We start from the raw sequence: 22,024 nt of genomic DNA on the forward strand, positions 1-22,024 counted from the left end.
TTCTGTCATCCAAAGCGATCAGTAAACAATGATTACTAGTGTTAATGTTTTTGGGTCCTTCGAGTTCAGAACCTCGTTCTGAATTCTTCTGACCAGAACCTGTCTGAGGGCTGCAGCAAGAGGAGTTACGTCAACCTTGTCGCCACCTCTAGGCTCCATGTCGCATTCCAGCTCTCCGATACTTACCGGTATCTTTAGAGGAAGTGTCTTGGTATTCCTCTACCTCATTTCAAGTGAAGCACTAACTTGTAGTTCAAGTACAGGTAGTCCCCGGTTAACGAACGACATAGGGACTGTAGGTTCGTTCTTAACCTGAATCTGTTCTTAAGTCGGATCAATGTGCTATCTATGTCCCCTGTACCACCTCTGTGACCCCCTGTGGCTCCAGTGGCCCCCTCTGTGTCACCTCTGCCTGCTTATACAAGTTTAAAAGCCATTTTTCCTTTGAATTTTTTAAAAATCGATTTTCTCAAAAACTACAAGTCCAATTTGAAAAAAAGATTTTTGGGCTTGTTCCCATGGAAACACAGAATCCATGCCGTTCGTATCGGCGGGTCCTTCGTAAGTCGGGGACTACCTGTACTACCCTCTTTCCCTGAAATTAACACATCCCCTGAAAGTAAGGTATGCAGAGTTGGAGCAACTTTTTTTTTTTTTTTTTTTTTTTTAAATATAATTATGACTTGAATAAATGAGAACCACCACAGACAAAACATGACATTTAAAAATCCAGGCCAGAGTCCATGAACAATTGCATATACATTCACTTTAAAATATGAAGGTCGTAGAAGTTGAGATGAGATGAGCGGAAAAGTAAGTAAAGTTCAAGTTTGTCTTAACCACTTGAGGACCCACCCTTTACCCCCCCTTAAGGACCAGCGCTGGTTTGATTGATCTGTGCTGGGTGGGCTCTGCAGCCCCCAGCACAGATCAGGGTGCAGGCAGGGAGATCAGATTGCCCCCCCTTTTTCCCCCCTATGGGGATGATGTGCTGGGGGGGGTCTGATCTCTCCTGCCTGCTGTGGGTGGCGGGGGGGGCACCTCAAAGCCCCCCTCCGCGGCGAAATTCCCCCCTCCCTCTCCTACCTGCTGCCTCCCCCCGGTGATCGGGGCTGCACAGGACGGCTATCCGTCCTGTGCAGCCAGTGACAGGACGTCCCCTGTCACATGGCGGCGATCCCCGGCCGCTGATTGGCCGGGGATCGCCGATCTGCCTTACGGCGCTGCTGCGAAGCAGCGCCGTACAAATGTAAACAAAGCGGATTATTTCCGCTTGTGTTTACATCTAGCCTGCGAGCCGCCATCGGCGGCCCGCAGGCTATTCACGGAGCCCCCCGCCGTGATTTGACAGGAAGCAGCCGCTCGTACAAGCGGCTGCTTCCTGATTAATTAGGCTGCAGCTAGTGACGCAGTACTGCGTCGCTGGTCCTGCAGCTGCCACTTTGCCGACGCACGTTATGAGTGTGCGGTCGGCAAGTGGTTAAAGGGAAGGTTCAGAGACTATCCCAAAAAAATAAAAATCCCCATCCACTTACCTGGGGCTTCCTCCAGCCCGTGGCAGGCAGGAGGTGCCCTCGGCGCCGCTCCGCAGGCTCCCGGTGGTCTCCAGTGGCGCGCCCGACCTGGCCAGGCCGGCGGCCAGGTCGGGCTTCTTGTGCGCTCCAAAATGCGCCTCACGGCGGCACGCTGACGTCATCGGACGTCCTCCGGGCTGTACTGCGCAGGCTCAGTAGTGGCCAGGTCGGGCGTGCCACCGGAGACCACCGGGAGCCTGCAGAGCAGCGCCGAGGGCACCTCCTGCCTGCCACAGGCTGGAGGAAGCCCCAAATAAGTGGATGGGGATTTTTATTTTTTTGGGATAGTCCCTGAACCTTCCCTTATAATATTCTGCTGCCCAGCCAGCCGGGTCTGCACTGTTACAGAATAACAGTCACCTGATATAAAGCTCACATACCTTGAATGTCATCATTGAAAGTGCAATATTTCTCCCTGTACTTCCTGAGGAATCTGAAGGCATTGTGGTTCCCAAAGTCTTCAAACTGGATGAGCGTGTTCTGGCCGTACCTGGGAAAGACACACTAATGAATGAAGTGGCCAGAGCTATGGCGTCCATACAGGTGATTACTATTATCCATTTATTTGGCACATAACATGGGGTTAAAGGGGACCTGAACTCAGAACTCCTCTCTGCTCTAAAAAAGCTACACAAAATCCTAATAACCTTTACACAAAAAAAACCCTTGCTACAGCTGATACAAATCCTACAATAAATCTGCACTGTTTCTATTTCCTGATTCATGGAAGCAGACATATTGTTAACATCCTGTGTTTTCAAATTGGCTTATCTGCTATTGCTTTCATAGGCAGTCATGTGACACAGGGGAGATCAGATTACAACTAGTGATTAGACACAAATGAGTAGGAATTACACAGGCTAAACTCTTTAAAACATACAGGGTGCATTTCTGTTATATTTTCCTTGTGTCTGCAAGAGTTCAGGTCCACTTTAAGCGGAGTTTAACTCAGGCCGAAAACTGTCCCTCTGAGGGACTCACACTTTGATTTAATTGTAAACAAGTACACTGAAGTGATCAAAATCAATGTCAAACTGGCCAAAACAATCAATTTCAGTGGGGGTTGAATAATTTTGAACACAACTGTAGGCGGCACTCAAGCCATCTTCCCTTAGGCCTGGTTACACCTCAATCCATCTCTGGTCAACAGCCAAGTAAGAGGCAAATGAAAGGATGTGGTGGAAACAGGAAAGCAGAGGACACATGTTCCAACTCCATCTAGAGTCTCCTGGCTGGGAATGGACCTAAAGACTCCAGCTCTTCAAGTTGGTGAGTGCAGAGATGTTTTTTTCCTAAAGTGAACTCACATGGCATCCCCATTGCAATATCCTTTCATTAAAGTATAATTTTGGAACAAAAAGTAAAAAGTATCATTTCCAAGAAAACTTTAAACTCTACACACCCTTCAAAGCCCCCATAACACCCTTATCAACTTCTTTATTTTGTCTGAATTCATCTTCTGAGGAATTCCATGGTGATTTAAGAAGAGAAGAAACTGATGAAATACCTTTCTCTAGTCTAGCCACCAAATTCCTTCCTTTATGATTGGTACAATCAATACCCTGCTACTGTTCGAAAGTTCATTCAGAAGTGGAGAGACATCATCATCAACATCAGACTGAACAGTACTGGATCACTGAGAGCTTTTCAGGGGCAAGTGGGGCTCTTACAGGTGTGGTAAGTATAACTGCCCCCCCCAAAGGTATAGTGCTTTAATCCTGTGACTGGTATTCTGCTTAACATATGAGCGATCGTTCTAGCTGGGGTTAGGAAAGAAAGTCTGACTCCGTGGACAGATCGACCAGCTTCAAGCAATCAACTGTCTCTTGTTTCTAAAATCTTTGAAAATGTTGTTCCCAATTTTTGGGCTCGCTCTAAAGTTCAGAACAAATCCAAACTACGAGCTCATGGAATAAAATACGCTCTACATAGAATGAGCTGTGGATGACAGACTTCTTACCGGTCAGTGACGGCATCCATGAATTCATCAATGAGGTCATCATATAGCTGGGTCCGATCCCTCTTCTGGTATAGTCCCATGTAGAAGTGGTCCTGCAATAATTGCTGTGGATACAGTGCAAATTAGAATAGTGCAAAATAACCTCTGATCCACAGGATCTAATAGCTTTGATCTCCTCCAGAATCCACCTCAAAATTATTTGGTCTTGCTGCCCCTAGCCTTTTGAACTCCTTACCAAAGCCAATTAAGACCGCTTAAACCCTGAGAGTGTTTAAATCCAAATTGAAAAGGCACCAGTTTAGTCTCATTTATGAATACAAAACTTTTTTCCTTGAGAGCATTCCACCAGCTATGTACTGATCTGAGACATATCTATGCACTGTTTGTGGGCTCTCCTGTGCTTAAAGAGACACTGTAACCTCAAAAAGATCCCCTGGGGGCTACTCACCTTGGGTGGGGGAAGCCTCAGGATCCTAATGAGGCTTCCCATGCCGTCCTGTGTTCCTCGGGGGTCTCGCTGCAGCCCTCCGAACAGCGGCCCGACAGACCCGACTGTTAATTTAATAGTTACCTTTGCAGGCTCCAGCGGGGGCGCTGTGGCTGCTTTTGGCTCCGAAGTACATGGAAATACCCGATCTCAGTCGGGTCCGCTCTACTGCGCAGGCGCCGGAGACTTGCGCCTGCGCAGTAGAGCCGACCTTAGTTACATAGTTATTTTGGTTGAAAAAAGACATACGTCCATCGAGTTCAACCAGTACAAAGTTCAACTCCAGCCTGTCCCCCACATACCCCTGTTGATTCAGAGGAAGGCGAAAAACCCCCCACAAGGCATGGTCCAATTAGCCCCAAATGGGAAAAATTCCTTCCTGACTCCAGATGGCAATCAGATAAAATCCCTGGATCAACATCATTAGGCATAACCTAGTAATTGTAGCCATGGATGTCTTTCAACGCAAGGACCTGACAGCGATCGGGTATTTCCGCCTACTTTGGAGCCGACAGCCGCCTGCAAAGGTTAATATTTACGTCGCCGTGGTACGGAGGGCTGCAGCGAGACCCCTGAGGGACGGAGGACGGCGTGGGAAGCCTCATTAGGATCCTGAGGCTTCCCCCTCCCGAGGCGAGTACACCCCAGGGGACGTTTGGATGTTACAGATTCTCTTTAAAGGAAAACTGTACTGAGAGGTATATGGAGGCGGCCATATTTGTTTCCTTTTAAGCAATATCAGTTGCCTGGCAGTCCTGCTGATCTATTTGGCTGCAATAGTGACTGAATCACATCAGAATAAAGCATGCAGCTAATCTTGATAGATCTGACAATAAACCTGATCTGCTGCATGCTTGTTCAGGGTCTATGGCTAAACGTATTAGAGGTAGAGGATCATCAGGATAGCCAGGCAACTGGTATCGCCTAAAAGGAAGTAAATAAGGCAGCCTCTAGATCTCTCTCATTACAGTTGTGCTTTAAAGAGAACCTAAGACGAAGGGGGTAAGAAAATTGATACTTACCTGGGAATTCCTTCAGCCCCATGACCACCGCTGCGTTCACGCAACAGGCACGAACGGCCGGGCCGCACATGTGCAGATGGGCCTGACTTACGCAACTGAATGAGTACTACTAGGGCCAATGGCGGGCGAACAGAGCTGCCAGGCAGTGAGGCAATGGTTGTCATGGGACTGGATGAAGCCCCAGATAAGTATAAATTATTTTACCCCCTTGTCTCAGGTTCTCTTTAAGCACAGCAGAGCCCACAAACAGCATAAGAGGTTGGCCTTCACCACTGCAAGTACTGCGATACATACTCCAGATTTGAGCTGGTTGGTCAAGACTGCTGGATAGTTGAGTTCCAGACAACCAGGACACAAATGTACTTGGACTGGTATTTGTGTACAATTCCCTCCCCACAAAAAAAAAAAAAAACATTTCTTTATATTATTCACCACTAGGCTAGCTATTAATCTCCTCTTCAGTTTAGCAATTGTAGCTTTTGATTACTTATTAAAATATTTTTTTCAATGAACAAACAGTTACTATCGTATATGCATAAATAATTTTTAGCACACTTTCAAGATACTGCAGAAAGAGCCAATCAAAACCTACCGGGTTGTCCGTGCCGACATCAATCATGACCGGGAGGCAGGACTGCGGGCGGATGCCGGCACAGGCGGTATACAGGCACAGCTTCCCGACTGGTATACCCATCCCATAAACTCCCAAGTCACCGAGCCCCAATATCCGCTCTCCGTCCGTCACCACCACCGCCTGAAAGACAGAAACCAGTCACCATTATCAGCGCGTTGTGGCTATGCATATATTATATACTGGCGTCAAAAGCTTAGAGAGATTAAAAAAACATTCACTGTATACAGTGAAAAGGTGAGAGAAACACTGAGTCATCAAACAGGCACCTTTATTCAAAGCTGGGTACAGGCATGGGGATACAGCAGTGGGGGTGATAAGAATGGACATCCGTTTCACTTAAAAATCTTCCTCAGAGACGAATGTTCCAGTATAGTGTACAGTCCTGGCCAAAAGTTTTGAGGCCGTCAAAAATATTACGGTAGTTTTCGGAAAGTTTGCTGCTAAACTGCTTTTAGATCTTTGTTTCAGTTGCATTGTTCTTCACCAAACTGTTGTTGGATTGTTGGAAGAAGTTGCTGTTGGAGGGTGTTTTGGTACCTTTCTTTATTCATGGCTGTGTTTTTTGGAAAAATTGTGAATGAGCCCACTCCCTTGGATGAGAAGCAACCCCACACATGAATGGTCTCAGGATGCTTTACTGTTGGCATGACACAGGACTGATGATAGCGCTCACCTTTTCTTCTCCTGACCAGCCTTTTTCCAGATGCCCCAAACAATCGGAAAGGGGCTTCATCAGAGAATATGACTTTGCCCCAGTCCTCAGCAGTACATTCACCATACAGTCTGCAGAAGATCAATCTGTCCCTTATGTTTTTTTGGGAGAGAAGTGGCTTCTTTGCTGCCCTTCTTGACACCAGGCCATCTTCCAAAAGTCTTCGCCTCACTGTGCATGCAGATGCGCTCACACCTGCCACGATTCATGTTTAGGGTTGCTTCTCATCCAAGGGAGTGGGCTCACTCACAATTTTGCCAAAAAACGCAGCTATGAATAAAGAATGGTACCAAAACACCCTCCAACAGCAACTTCTTCCAACAATCCCAGAACAGTTTGGTGAAGAACAATACATTTTCCAGCACGATGGAGCACCGTGTCAAAAGTGATAACTAAGTAATTAGGGGACTAAAACGTTGAAATTTTGGGTCCATGGCCTGGAAACTCCCCAGATCTTAATCCCATTGAGAACTTGTGGTCATTTCTCAAGAGGCAGGTGGACAAACCAAAACTAACTAATTCTGAGAAACTCAAAGAAGTGACTATGAAAGAATGGGTTGCTATCAGTCAGGATTTGGCCCAGAAGTTGATTGAGAGCATGCCCAGTCTAATTGCAGAGGTCCTGAATAAAAAAAGGACCAACACTGCAAATACTGACTCTGCAAATACTTTGCATACATCTCATGTAATGGTCAATGAAAGCCTTTGAAACATATGAAGTGCTTATAATTATATTTCAGTACATCAATGTAACGATTGTGGGATTCTCTACGTGATCAGCGCACAAGACGTGCGCTGACACTGCGGAAATCCTCCACAAACGTATAATTTACAGGAATCCCAGCAAAAGGTGCAATGCACCTGTAGAGGGAAATTCCTGTCGACAGATGGAACTGTGGAGTGCAGAGGAACAGCTCCTCTGCCCTGCCACACACGCCAGACAGGAATTGCACGAAGGGACGGAACGCAAGGCAAGATAGCCCTGAAGGAGAGAGAGCAAAGCGACAGATTGTATGTGTGTGCACCAAACTAGTCGCCAACCCGCAACGGTGCATACACAACAGCAGATAGGAAGCAGAAACGCAATCGCGAGAGAGGCGATTGCCTGAGGTGACACAAGGCTACAGCAAGGCAGAGCACAAGAGTAGCAAAGGCACAGCAAATAATACAATGAGAAGACACGGAAAATAACAAATGCTAGCTAAACGCGAACACCGCACTCATTCGCAACAGTGCACGCGTTTATGCGCGGTCTCCACGTGATAAGCACAATAGAGACAAACACGCCTAACTAACCACCGACAGACAAACATAAAACAGAGGACGCGAGCGCTTGCTTAACGGTTACCTCACCGAGCCTCCAGCAAGCGTTCGTAGCAGACAAGACAGACACACGAAAACAGGAACAGGCGAGAGACAGGATCCACAGCACTAGCGAAAAGAGACCAGTGCGATCCAGGGAGACAGAGAGATGGAGATCAGACGGATCCACAGTACTAGCGAAAGTGGCTAGCGCGATCCAGGAAGAGAGAACAGAAGGATCCTCAGCGCTAGCGCAAGATGCTAGTGCGATCCAAGTACAGAGTAGCAGACCAGAAGGATCCACAGCACTAGCACAAGAGGCTGGTGCGATCCAGGGAAATAGATCAGAAGGGGCTACCAGTAACAACCGCTGTTCCGGTTAGCACCCAAACACACAGAACGATTTCCTGTCGACCACCGCTGGGACAGGACAATCGCAACGGACAAACAAAACAGATAAGCAATCCTAACTGCACTAGGGAAACCTGCCTAGTGCAGTCCCAGGAATTACTCTAGGCTAATCTTTAAACAAAGAGCAAGGCTGACACTCCAGGCGAGTGTTCCACAGGACTAACTCTTATGACCAGCCACTTACTGTGGTATCACATAGTATTTATAGAGCAACCCCACAAGGGATGTGTCTAGGCAATCTGCATGACAAACATATGCAAATCCCTCAGCAGCAAGCTGCACAACTGACAAAAGGTCTCTCTTCCAGAGACTTGCAGAATGCAGACCTGAACAGTGGTCAAAAGGCTGCCTGCCTGCGCAGGCAGCCACGCGGATCCTCACAGTACCCCACCTCTAGGGTCGGATTCCAGACGACCCTCTAACCTGATATTTGCAAAAGACTCTAACTGAAGACTCATGAAGGTCAGCACAGCCCAACAAGGCCCAATTCCAGAGTCAGTCCAGCTGAAACCGACCTCATCGGAAGCAAACGCCACCGAAACATGTCCATCAGTACTACCAGTCTCAGTATAACACCCATCAGGACTGTGAACGCCAGAGAAGAAGCCATCGACACCCTCCAGACAATACCCACCACCTTCCAAGGAGCGTTCGAAAATACCAAACCTGCCACAATACCTGTTCGAAGTGTTCCTTACAACACAAAAGCCACTGTTGATCTTATCCAGGGTACCAAGCAAAATGTCTCCCGGAATCTCCCAGAACCTTTTGAAGCTCCACAGAGATCCCAAGAGGGCAGAACAATCACCAGGCTCACATGGAGAACTATCAAGAACCCCTATGGAACCAATGACAATTCCGGATTCAGAATTACGAGGACACCCATCAAGATCAGGACTTTCAGGGACCACTTCTGGGCATGCAAGCAGGCAGGCCATATCAGAGCATGCCTCCACCGAGGAAGCATCTGAGCTGGTAACCGAGGCAAACTTGGGCTTTCTGGGTCACAGAGCACATTGGGGTACACCACCACAGGAGAAATCTCAGAACATGTCGGGGAACTGCCAACCTCAGAGTCTGGCACGACAGGACCAAAACCAGTACCGGGCAGAGGATCATCATGAGCAGTGGTCTCAAGGACTGGACTTTCAACAAAAAACTCGGACTCAGGCTTAGAAGTCTCAGTGACTGTAATGGTATCTGACAAAAACTCATCATTGACTACGCATAACTGAAGCTTCACCAGAGCTGAAAAAGTAGCCAGCAAGACAGCAATGCCTACTGAAGTGGGCAACACCTCAGAAGGGCTTGGGGGGCAGGAGACATCTCCTACAAGTTCTGCACCCTTTGGGAGGAACTCGGAGGTCTCCAGGAAATCAGGCAAGACCTCAGGAACATCATTTTTCAAGTTTTCTGAGAAGTATTCTGAACTATCCATGTTACAGGGCAAAACTGGAACTTTATTTTGTGGACAGGGCATATGTCCCAGGGAAGGTTCCACCAAAAACTGAGACCGAACTTCATCATCATGAGCGGAATGTACAGGAATATTTACTGGAACACACACTGACTCCCTAACTTTAATCTCACTGCACCCAGAATTCTGTGTAACAGTCAAACTAGCTTGCAACTCAAAAACTGCAGAAAAACAGGTGAGTATAGTAGCAATACCTAGACAAGCCTCTAGGGACACTGCAGGAGACTCTAAACAAGGCCATATTAACTCATCCAGAGTACAGGGTGCAGAATCAGCATTTTCCTCAGAACAAGAAAGGGACTCACAAATGTCAGTGTGATTGGAAATCATATTGTTATTCATGGTACAGGGCAGGCTCAGAGAAACTTTCTCTGGACCCAGCAAAGATGCTTCAGAGTCAGATTCGCAAAACCGAAGCGCTGTCTCACTCTTAGATTCGGCTAACAATGTCAAATCCGAGGAGTCAGAACGCAAAACTTGCGATTAAAAAAAAATCGCTTCAGGTTGTGAAACTGACGCTTCCATAGCGCAAACCTCCGCGATCTGCGGGGCAGACTGTAAGGTGTTCAGGACAGAAACACTGGAGCAAGTGTTACCAGGCAACGGGCCCTTACAGGTGTGAACAGGGTGAGACAAAGACGCATCTGCAGTAGAAATAGCGACAACATCAGGAAAAACTTTATTAGGCATATTAATTTTACTTTTGATGCTGCAAAATTTAGGAATTTTCCCCATGGCAGGATCACAGATGGAAGATCTTAAAAATCTGTCTCTAAATGACAAGGGGTCCCACACATCCTTGAGAAAACTGACACTTTCATGCTGATCACAATCTGCAGGAACATCAGAGAAACAGGCATCAGATCGCACAGATTCAAACTGCACGCATTCAGGAGAGAATCCTCCAGGATTCACACAGGAATCAACCACAGTGGCACACCCACTCATTTCAGATCGCACAATGTCACAACTCACATGCTTTACCCCAGAAAGGCAGGAACAATCATCCGACAACGATGTCACTTTATTGGAACCAATTGGTTGGTGTGTGTGCAACTCATCCAAAATCGTCTGCCATACATAAATCATCACATCCACATCACCCTCGTCAAATTCATCGGAATCAATCAATAGGTACATAGAATCGAGACAATCATTCAAGACATCTTCGCTTTTTGCGATGTAAAAATCGCAAAAGGCTTTCCAATCAAAATCAAATTCCTCCATCAAGGCCCCAATGTCCCATGAGGCAAATGGAAGTTCAAACAGGCCAGTATCCAGATAATCTCCATATGGGTGGAGTTCGGGAACAAGAACAGACCTTTTAACTGCTTTAATATAGTGTGCAATCCTAACTATAATAGGATCCACACAAGCTTTGGATTGGGGCAAAAAACCCGGAAACTGAGAAACATCATTGAAAACATCATTATCATACTGAATGGTTTTGCATGGAAGGGAAAGATCAGCTGACTTATCAGCAGCTACACATTCAATTAGAGCAGGTGGTAAGCCAGGCAGTTTAAACCAGTGAGAGAATATCACTGCAAGAAACTGATACAGATTATCATTCCAAGAATTGTTTTTTAGCACATCATACGCCCAGGTGAACGAATCGTCTTTCAAGAGCACATAGGCAAACTGAAGAGCCGACGTGGACGTATCAGTAATCTGAAAGGTGGGATTCAGGCAAAACCTAACACATTCAGAGAGAAATTCCGCTTTGGTCTCTGAGTTTAGCCTTTTAAAGCTCTTAAAGACACAGGACCCATACTCGACAAAATCGTACAAATCAGAAATTCCCTCTACACTGGGAATTTTGGTTTGGCTGGTCATACTGTAACGATTGTGGGATTCTCTCCGTGATCAGCGCACAAGACCAGCGCTGACACTGCGGAAATCCTCCACAAGCGTATAATTTGCAGGAAACCCAGCAAAAGGTGCAATGCACCTGTAGAGGGAAATTCCTGTCGACAGATGGAGCTGTGGAGTGCAGAGGAACAGCTCCTCTGCCCTGCCACACACGCCAGACAGGAATTGCACGAAGGGACGGAACGCAAGGCAAGATAGCCCTGAAGCAGAGAGAGCAAAGTGACAGATTGTATGTGTGTGCACCAAACTAGTCGCCAACCCGCGACGGTGCATACACAACAGCAGATAGGAAGCAGGAACGCAATCGCGAGAGAGGCGATTGCTAGAGGTGACACAAGGCTACAGCAAGGTAGAGCACAAGAGTAGCAAAGGCACAGCAAATAATACAATGAGAAGACACGGAAAATAACAAACGCTAGCTAAACGCGAACACCGCACTCATTCGCAACAGTGCACGCGTTTATGCGCGGTCTCCACGTGATAAGCACAATAGAGACAAACACGCCTAACTAACCACCGACAGACAAACATAAAACAGAGGACTTGAGCGCTTGCTTAACGGTTACCTCACCGAGCCTCCAGCAAGTGTTCGTAGCAGACAAGACAGACACACGAAAATAGGAACAGGCGAGAGACAGGATCCACAGCACTAGCGAAAAGAGACCAGTGCGATCCAGGGAGACAGAGAGATGGAGATCAGACGGATCCATAGTACTAGCGAAAGTGGCTAGCGCGATCCAGGAAGACAGAACAGAAGGTTCCACAGCGCTAGCGCAAGATGCTAGTGCGATCCAAGTACAGAGTAGCAGACCAGAAGGATCCACAGCACTAGCGCAAGTGGCTAGTGCGATCCAGGAAGACAGAACAGAAGGATCCACAGCGCTAGCGCAAGATGCTAGTGCGATCCAAGTACAGAGTAGCAGACCAGAAGGATCCACAGCACTAGCGCAAGTGGCTAGTGCGAATCAGGAAGACAGAACAGAAGGATCCACAGCGCTAGCGCAAGATGCTAGTGCGATCCAGGTACAGAGTAGCAGAACAGAAGGATCCACAGCACTAGCGCAAGAGGATGGTGCGATCCAGGGAAACAGATCAGAAGGGGCTACCAGTAACAACCGCTGTTCCGGTTAGCACCCAGACACACAGAACGATTTCCTGTCGACCACCGCTGGGATAGGACAATCGCAACGGACAAACAAAACAGATAAGCAATCCTAACTGCACTAGGGAAACCTGCCTAGTGCAGTCCCAGGAATTACTCTAGGCTAATCTTTAAACAAAGAGCAAGGCTGACACTCCAGGCGAGTGTTCCACAGGACTAACTCTTATGACCAGCCACTTACTGTGGTATCACATAGTATTTATAGAACAACCCCACAAGGGATGTGTCTAGGCAATCTGCATGACAAACATATGCAAATCCCTCAGCAGCAAGCTGCACAACTGACAAAAGGTCTCTCTTCCAGAGACTTGCAGAATGCAGACCTGAACAGTGGTCAAAAGGCTGCCACGCTGATCCTCACAATCACATAAACAACTGAAGCAAAGATCTAAAAGCAGTTTAGCAGCAAACTTTGTGAAAACTAATATTTTTCACAGTCTCAAAACTTTTAGCCAGGACTGTAATACTGGTATTTGAGGAAGCTTTGACTGCTGGTCCTCTGGAGTGCCCACCTCATCTAGACAGTTTCAGCTGCAGATCTACACTTCTCCCAGCATCTAGTGAAGGGCTTTCCCTACCTTAAAAATACGTAAAAAAAAAATTCACCTCCAACACAACATTCAAAATTACATTTTAGATTAAACGGAGATGACCTGAGAACTGCCCAATTCTATTCTCCTAACTCCTTGTTAGTCTTTATATAGCACCAGCAACTTTCGTAGCACTGTATAGAATACAGATGAGACAACAGCAGGTATGTGGGAGGCTATGCTTACCCAATTCTGACCTTTTTCTGTCCTTTGTGCCAGTTCTTATCTTTTGCGAGTTTATTTATACAGATACCATACAGGGATGACACCAATCATGATCCCCAATTCACCTCTATCTCAGTTCATACAAATGCTCCTAAAGTTACTTGTAAAGCGCCACCAATCAATAGGGATACATACAGTGGTAGGCAGAAATAACGTAACACAAGGTTATACAAAATGTGGGGAAAGGTTAACAAGAAGACGGTACAAGAAACATGGTCATGAGACTTGGGCGCTGGCTGCAGGGATTCAGTAATTCAAGTCCGAGACGGTTAATGAGAAGGCAAGAATGGAAAGATCAAGAAGTATACAATAGGGAAGGAAGTACACTTCCACAGGCTGACAAACTAAGGGGAGGGAAACATTAGGTGGGGGTGTAGAATAGGTATTCAACTGAGGGGTTTATGGCAGGGTAGAGGGTGAGGATGCCACCTTGAAGAGGTGGGTTTTAAAGAAAAAGACACCAGTACTCTACATGTTTGACCTCCATAGGAGGGCTTTGTCAGGAGTGCTAATGAAAAAAGGTGTCCTTCAAAAGTGCTAGTGCATACAAATACATTTAAAGTGCACCTAAACTGAGAGGGATATATGTTTTTAAACAATATCAGTTGCCCGGCAGTCCTGCTGATCTCTTTGGCTGTAGTAGAGGCTGAATCACACACCTGAAACACGCATGCAGCTAATCCAGTCTGAGCACCTGATCTGCATGCTGTTGAGGGGCTGTGACTAAAAGTATTAGAGACACAGGATCAGCAGGAGAGTCAGGCAACTGGTATTATTTTAAAGGAAAAATCCATATCCTTCTCAGTTTAGGTTCCCTTTAAATACAACAAATCAATAATGTGTAGCAGTGTAGTGATGGCCAGCGTGGCCAGAGGATAAATAAATGGGAGGGGGTTGAATGGAACACAAAGCATTAAAGGGGACTGAGAACCCTCCCATAAAGCTCTTGACATAATCAATATTTATAATACTCCAGTGGAAGGAGAACAGAGAAATGAGAAGTTACCCCTCCCTCCATACACTTACCTTCACATTAGTCTCTGGCCAGTTATCAAGGATGGATCGGATATGACCTCTGTCTAACAGAGTAATGTATACACCCCTGGAGGAAAAACATGGACACTCATTATTGCTCAGACAAGTGCTACTAAAGAGACTTTTACAAAAAAAAAAAAAAGATGGTGAGACAGAATGGGTAGATGTCAGTATTACAAGACACTGTAGAGCAGATGCTGTCCTTCCAAATGTGCCTCCTCTGAGCTCCAGAAGGTCCTCATTTTGCTGGATGGCAAGGAAATGAGCAGCGCTACTTAAAAACAGATAAGTGCCTACCTGCAAGAGAGTGCAAGCCCCACTTGTGGGATAAAATACACACCTAGCATACACATGACCTGTTTACCACTGGAGGATGTTGGTTTCCGTAACAGCTTGCATGTAATCTATTAAGTACCGTACTCATCCCTCCCACTGCGGAGAAGTCATCCTCATATGGGAGGAGACCTAACACTAACTAAATCCTAACCTATGCATATGCATAGCCTGGGTGCGCTACCAAATAAAATTGAAAATTGCGCAAAAGGTGGATCAGAGCTTCTGTTTGGGTTCAAGGTGCGTTTGCAGTTTTCTGGGGGGCTCAGCGCACCTCTGATTAAAGGCCATTCGGAGGAGGCCTGGTGATGCACTGATCCACCTTTTGCGCAATCCTCATTTTGCTGGAACTTCCTTTAAAAAATTTAGACTTCCTTTAAAATGCCTCATTGTTGTACTGATCCTCTGCCTGTAATGCCAACTGGGTCACAAGCATGCAGACCGAACACCATAGGCTGCAGGCTTATTTCAGGTGTGTGACTAGGAAACAACTGAAACAGGGGCATAACTACAATTCATGGGGCCCCCCCCTTCGAAACTTTGATGCCCCCCAAATGTCCACACCCCTTCCCTTGCCTCCCCTTGGTGCCCTTCCACGGCCTGGAGGCCCATCTCACAAGGGTCATAAAACAAGTGTGGCCATCATGATCTCCACACCCATAACAAGTGTAGCCACAAACACACCTGATCTGAACTATAGTTCTCTGTATCGGAGGAAGGGAAGGTTAGTAGTTGGGATCCTCCGCAGCTCTATGTCAACCTACAAACGCAGGTGCTGCTCCTTCTAGTTACACCCCTGATCTGAAGTCAAAAGACCAAAGGGAAAGCCATAGTCCTTCCACCTAAAATTCCCCTACACGCTGGACCGGTCTACACATCCAACCAATACAAGGCAGTGGGATCACATACACTGAACCAGTCTAAGGCAGAAGCCCACATGCCGTATCAGTCTCCAATAGGCTCCCACACACCAGACCAGTCTCACATAGCGTCCCACTCATTGTAGCAGTCTCCAATTAACTCCCACACACCAAAACAGTCTAAGGTAGTGGGCCACATGTCATTCCAGTCTCCAATAGTCTCCCATGCAACGGACCAGCTCCCATGCAACAGTCTCTAGCAGCGCCCCACACACCGTACCAGTCTCTAATAGGCTCCCATGTTCCGAACCAGTTCTTAGCAGTGTCTAATATACTATACCAGTCTCTAATAGGCTGCTACACACCATAGTGCAGTCTGATGCAGGTTTCCAAACACTGTACTAGTTTCCAATATTCTCCCTAGTAGCATCCTATATTCCGGTCAAGTGCCGGACCAGTCTCTAGCACTGTCCTACTTACAAACCAATGACTATACCAGTCTCCAATAGGCTCCCACAAGTGGCACTAGTCTGTGAGTGCCCCACACATCATACCAGTCTCCAATAGGCTCCCATGCAACGGACCAGTGTCTAGCAGCGTTCCACACAGTGCAACAGTCTAGCAGTGCCCCACACATCATACCAGTCTCCAATAGGCTACCATGAGCCAAACCAGTCTTTAGCAGTGTCCCACATACAGACCAAACTCTATCAGAGTCCCACACACCAAACCAATCTCTATTGGCATCTCATACGATATATGTCTCAAACAGCATATTTGTCTTTATCAAAGAAACATTCTTAAGTAGGTTTTAGAACACAGGTAGTCAAATCAAGCTGAGGCCAGTTTTGAAGGTACAAACGGTGCATGTCTTGTAATGTAAAAGCTTCAACCAGGTTCTCCAGTAAAGTACACCTTGGATTAGTCTTAACAGAACAAGAAATCCCCTGAGGTCTTATTTGAAATGAATAATCAGATTAATAAGTAATCAGGTCAATACTTGACCCAAGTCTGTTAATATGCTTTTTTATGTAACCGCTCCCAAGGTAACCATAACAGGTAACCATAAAGCTGCACCATGCAAGAGAGCTCTGCAGGAGGACAGTAGAAGGGGTTTGGTGGTTCTTGTAGGGACCAAGAGCACCTAAACGAGAAGTAGATTTCCACCAGGAGTCCGATGGTGCAGTATCATTTGGTATAGGAGGAAAAAAAAATATACGATTTTATACACCCAAAGGTGGGTTGCAGTTCCTGCAGCCACCGTATAGGTCTGTGGGGAATTCACCATCCCCGCTCGGTGCTCCAGGACCTGCTGGATACTGGACGGTCGTTCTCCTGTAGTTCCATACACTTTCCTGAAAACTGTCAAGTTATTACCTCCAAAGGACTGCCTACTTTCTACTCCTTATGCTGCTAAGGCATTTTTTGTATTGACCTGAGGAAGCGGGCCATGACCCACGAAACGTGTTGTCAATTTCTTGAATGCATATTTTTCCAATTCAACTGGTGCCTGTATCTTCTAGAGAGGTAAGGGATTACCTCTCATCTACAGGTTATATTTTAAAGTTTTACCGCCCATATATTTTTGGTGCCTTCACCGAATCTCTCTGCAGGACAGACAACTGAGAAGATGCACTGCCATATATACTGACTTTGGTCTCCGGAATATATGTCCATATTGCTGGCAGGCCAGGCCGACGGTGGGCGTGTAGACGATGGGCATCAGATGCTCGATGTCATCCAGTAATACTCTGTAGAAGAGCTTCTCATTCCTCTCCTGTATGCCCATCACATAGGTGTACCTGAAACAGAAAGAAGAATGTGAGGAGATTGTCTGCAGGGGACCTCCGAGGTGACAACAGAAGGTACAAGGAACAGTGTGGGGATTGCTCTGGAAGATCAAGAGGGCTTCTGTCACACCACACAACATGGGTATTATATACATACACACTAGAAGACGTGTGGTAGTATAGCAGTATCAGTATTAAAGGGAACCCTACATGAGAAGGATACGGAGGCTGACATACAGTATTTATTTCCTTTTAAACAATGGAAGTTGCCTGGCTGTCCTGCTGATCCTCTTCCTCTAATTCTTTCAGCCATAGACCCTGGACAAGCATGCAGCAGATCAGGTGCTCTGACGGAAGTCAGACTGTATTAGTCATATGTTTTTTTAAGGGTTGTGACCCAGACACTACTGCAGATCAACAGGACTGCCAGGCAACTGGTATTGTTTAAAAGGAAATAAATATGGCAGCCTCCATAATCACACTCACCTCAAGTTCACCTTAGAGTGGGATTATACTGTACTCAGAAAACTAAAATTTCAGTAACTACTCTTGGGTACATACGGGAGCTGCTGCTAAGGTTTTTTTTGGCCCCAAGCAGCAAATAATTTGTGCCCTTACCCCGTGGCGATGACATGATGTGGGCGGAACCAACTGCATGATGGTATCATGGGCTCGATTCACAAAACTGTGATAACTGCTATGACAGCAGTTATCACGCGAGCTGCCGATCGCCGAGGTTTTCACGCGAACAGCGTGACTCAACGTGATAAGCAGAGGTTTGCGCGCGGTCACGTGCGCTTTTTTATGTAAATATGGATTGAAGATAAATTAAAGCAGTTCTGATGATAAGAAAGGTCATAGTCAGTACTAGCAAGACGTACCTAAAAAAAGTGACTAGTGAAATTCAGTTAGTCCCCGGTTCATGAACAAGATAGGGACCTGTAGGTCCATTCTTAACCTGAATCCATTTTCAAGTCGGACCACTGTCACCTATGTGCCTCTTTTGTCCCACCTCTGTGTCACCTCAGTTCCCACTGTGCCTCTTATAACCCTGTGTCACTTCTGGTTCACCTGTGTCACCTCTAGTGCCCCTGTGTCAGTGTCACCTCTTGTTCCCCTGTGTGTCACCTCTGGCAGTGGTTTCTCTGTTCCAACACGCATGCTCCGATTCAGCGCGGAATCTCAACGCTCTCCTGCTGGCTGCTTAGCTCTGGTCACCATGGTTACTTCTAGCCGGCACTTCGGACGTCATGGTGGAAGCAATCATGGTGATGGAACGCAAAGCCGGCGGCAGAAGAGTGAGATTTGACGCTGGATCAGGGCATGTAAATTACGGGCGCTGGGTGGCAGAAGGGGGCGGGGCCGCGGAGCATAGGGCAGTCCACCAGAGACAGCAAGACCCCCTCTAAAGGGAGGCTTGCCTTGCTTGTACCCTGGCGGTGCCCATGGGTTCATAAAAGAACATTTGAAAGCATTCCCAGTGTGGAAAAACTATTATTTTCACTGCAGAGAGCAGTACAGGCTTGCTCATCTGTGGCTAACTGGCAAATGTAATCATTGCTGGCAAGGAGACACTCTCTGCCTGTGTCTTGATTCTGCTTCCTCCCCCCCCCCCCCTCTCCCTGACAACAGCCGAGTCACTTCAGCAGAAAAAGAGTGACAGTAAAACCTGTGAGTTATAAAACCGCAAACGACGTCACATGCTACTCTCAGTAGAGGAAAGTCCCTGGATTTTCCAGAGGCTTCTACCGCCCTCCCCCCCAGTCTACCACACCGTTCCAGTGCTGGGTCCAACAAAGTTTGCATCTGCTCTCCAGTACGTGAACGAGTGCAGCTGCGCAGGACAGCTTGCGTCTTGGCTCCATGCTTCCGGGCATGCGCAAGCAGTCTGCATCTGCGCAATACAGCCGAACTCAATCAACAAGCTTTTGTCATCAGGCTTCAGGGGGTCCCAGCACTGGCTTGGCAAAGATGACGGGAGACTGAGTCGGGACAGAGTGTTTTTCTTTACAGAGAATACGAAGCTCTGATTGGCCAGTGCTACAGAAGCCACAACCTACTTTTCCAGGGGGTCCCTCAGCTTCTTTAGGTTTCTGCTGAATCGGGCAGCTTGGACGTCCTGCGTCTCAATCTTTGGGGGCAGCAGACCTTGCAAGCCAAGTATTTGCCTCTCCTGCAGCGTGAACGCCATTCCCTAAACAGAAACATAAAGTGGTAATTTCTGTCAACTCATTCCAATAAAGAGCAAAGTATACAGGATTTATTGCATCTTATTTAAATATTTTAGGAGGTTAAAGGACACCTGAACTGACCACAAAAATACTAAACTAAACATGAAAATGAGTGTCTTATGGAATCCTAATACTTACAGGTCCCCGTTTTACTGTTGCGCCTGTCTGTAGCTGCCTCCAGCCCCCACCCAACCTCCTCCGTGTTCATATCTCCCAACTACAGCTAGTCGAACAGAAGCTGAAAGAGTGGTGCATGCTCTACTTCCCCGTGCTCCCCGAATATCCATGCTCCACCCACCTGGCTGTGCATCACCACTGGGAGGGTTCTGGGCATGCACACCAGGTGAGGATAATTTGTACATTGAGATTAGCCTCAAAAAGGGGGAAAAAAATGTCCTCACTCAGTGGCAGTTAGATAACATCCTTGGATCAACTAATAATTATAGCCATAGATGTCCTTCATGCAACCAAGCCCTTTTTAAATGCAGATATAGAATTTACCATAACTACTTCCTGTGGTACCATATTTCACATTTTAACCACTCATATTCAGATCATGTTTCCTTGGCCTTTGTACAACCCTAGGGACGTATTGCCCTCTGATGTATTTATACATGTTAATCAAGTCACCCCTCAGTCTATTCCCCAAGCTAAATAAGCCCCGTTTGTCCATCCTTCCTTGGTAAGTGAGACATTCCAGCCATCTGATTAAATTGCTGGTATTTGTTACAGTTCTTCCTACAGGTTGGTGATCAAAACTGCATCCCATATTCCAGATGTGGCCTCACAAGTGACTTATACATTACAATAACATTTCTATAGCGCTTTTATCCCATAGGACTCAAAGCACTTAGGCTCTCTCAGATTCAGTAGTTGGTAGTAGGATGGAGTATTCACACAACAAAAGTTATATTTCTGCAAATGCCAAACTGAACAGGTGGGTTTTCAGTCTGAATTTAAACACTTCCAGGGATGGAGCTGTCCTGATCTGCTGAGGTAAGAAGTTCCATAACGTAGGGGCAGCATGACAGAAGGCTCTTATAGTCACTTGTGACTAGTTTTGGTGTTCAAATTCGCATTATCAAAATTCGGAAACCCAAATTCGCCCGTCACCACACTTCAGCACCCTGACATGTGGACAGGGCCAGTTCCAGAGCTGTGTAGTTGTAGAGTCAGAGCAATTTTGGGTACCTGGATTCTGAGTCGGTGATTTCATAAAATGAGGAGTCGGAGTTAGGTGATTTTTGTACCAACTCCATAACCCTGGTAAGGAGTTGCAGTCAAAGAAATTTGGGGTACCTGGAGTGTAAGGTTTCATAAACTGAGGAGTAGGAGACGTATAATTTTTGTACAGACTCCACGGGCCTGGCCAGCTCTCTTATTTGCTCTTGGATGCCCCATGTCTCCAGCTTGTGATCTCGTAGCACTAGAGCCCAAGTGCTGATGTGGACATGCAATGATTCCTCACCTTGTTTGTCCTTGGACTGAGCAGCAGCGGTTTCCCCTTCTCTTTGGTGTGGACGGCACGGCGGGCAGCAAGGCCCATACTTGGCAGGACTCGGAGTCGGGACAGCATGTTGGAAACCTAAAAAGAAAGGCATGTATTGATACATTATTTTAAACAATGTAATGTGAGGAAATGTAAATATGCAATGCCCATTTAAGTTACGAAAAATCAGAGCCATCGGTATTTTAGCAGTGAAATCGAAACTGCCCACATGACATTAGAAGCCCCCTACTGAATTAATCAAAGCACAGAACTGGATTCTCTTCTTACAAAACGAAAGAAGGTGACCGCAGATCATTCCTTCCATGCAATGGAAACACAGCAACAAGAGCGCATCACTTCCGGGTTACAGCAGAGCGGCATAGAAGGCTTCTTAGGTTCATTAAAAGAATGTATAGGAATGATTTGCATATTCCACCCACTGTAAATAAATTACTTGGCATAGTAAGTTAGTAACATACATAGTGTGGTTATGATAAAAAAATTCGTTCATGAAATTTAAGCGGAAAAAAACCCAAAACAAAAACAAACAAACAAACAAACAAACAAAAAAAGTCCTTCACCCTCACACATCCCCAGTTGACACAGAGGAAGGCGAAAAACCCTTACCAGGCTTGGGCCAATTAATCTTTAGAATGGGAAAAAAAATTCTTCCCAACTCCAGATGGCAGTCTGATAAAAATCAATGGATCAACACCACCAGGAATTACCTAGTAATTTGTAATTTTAGCCATTGATGTCTTTTAAAGAAAGGAAAGCATCCTATTTAAATGCAGAAAATTATTTGACATGACTACTTCCTGTGGTAATACATTCCACATTTTAACTACGCGTAAAGTG

At 46.3% G+C, this 22,024-nt stretch overlaps 1 protein-coding gene across 2 annotated transcripts in view; it reads right to left on the reverse strand.

The window, feature by feature from the left end:
• The window catches only part of ME2 (malic enzyme 2), a 101,754-nt gene that overhangs the window by 45,398 nt on the left and 34,332 nt on the right, over positions 1 to 22,024 (reverse strand). For both annotated transcript variants that reach the window (XM_068251355.1, XM_068251356.1), the window contains exons 2-8: positions 21,146 to 21,262; positions 19,507 to 19,640; positions 17,309 to 17,458; positions 14,455 to 14,530; positions 5,636 to 5,797; positions 3,535 to 3,638; positions 1,955 to 2,064 (exon numbers count right to left, since the gene is read on the reverse strand). In XM_068251355.1, coding sequence (XP_068107456.1) covers positions 1,955 to 2,064; positions 3,535 to 3,638; positions 5,636 to 5,797; positions 14,455 to 14,530; positions 17,309 to 17,458; positions 19,507 to 19,640; positions 21,146 to 21,253 — 844 coding nt within the window. In that variant the 5' untranslated portion in view covers positions 21,254 to 21,262. The remainder of the gene's footprint in view (positions 1 to 1,954; positions 2,065 to 3,534; positions 3,639 to 5,635; positions 5,798 to 14,454; positions 14,531 to 17,308; positions 17,459 to 19,506; positions 19,641 to 21,145; positions 21,263 to 22,024) is intronic.

This window comes from Hyperolius riggenbachi, chromosome 1 (genome assembly GCF_040937935.1).
Source record: "Hyperolius riggenbachi isolate aHypRig1 chromosome 1, aHypRig1.pri, whole genome shotgun sequence".
Taxonomy (NCBI): domain Eukaryota; kingdom Metazoa; phylum Chordata; class Amphibia; order Anura; family Hyperoliidae; genus Hyperolius; species Hyperolius riggenbachi.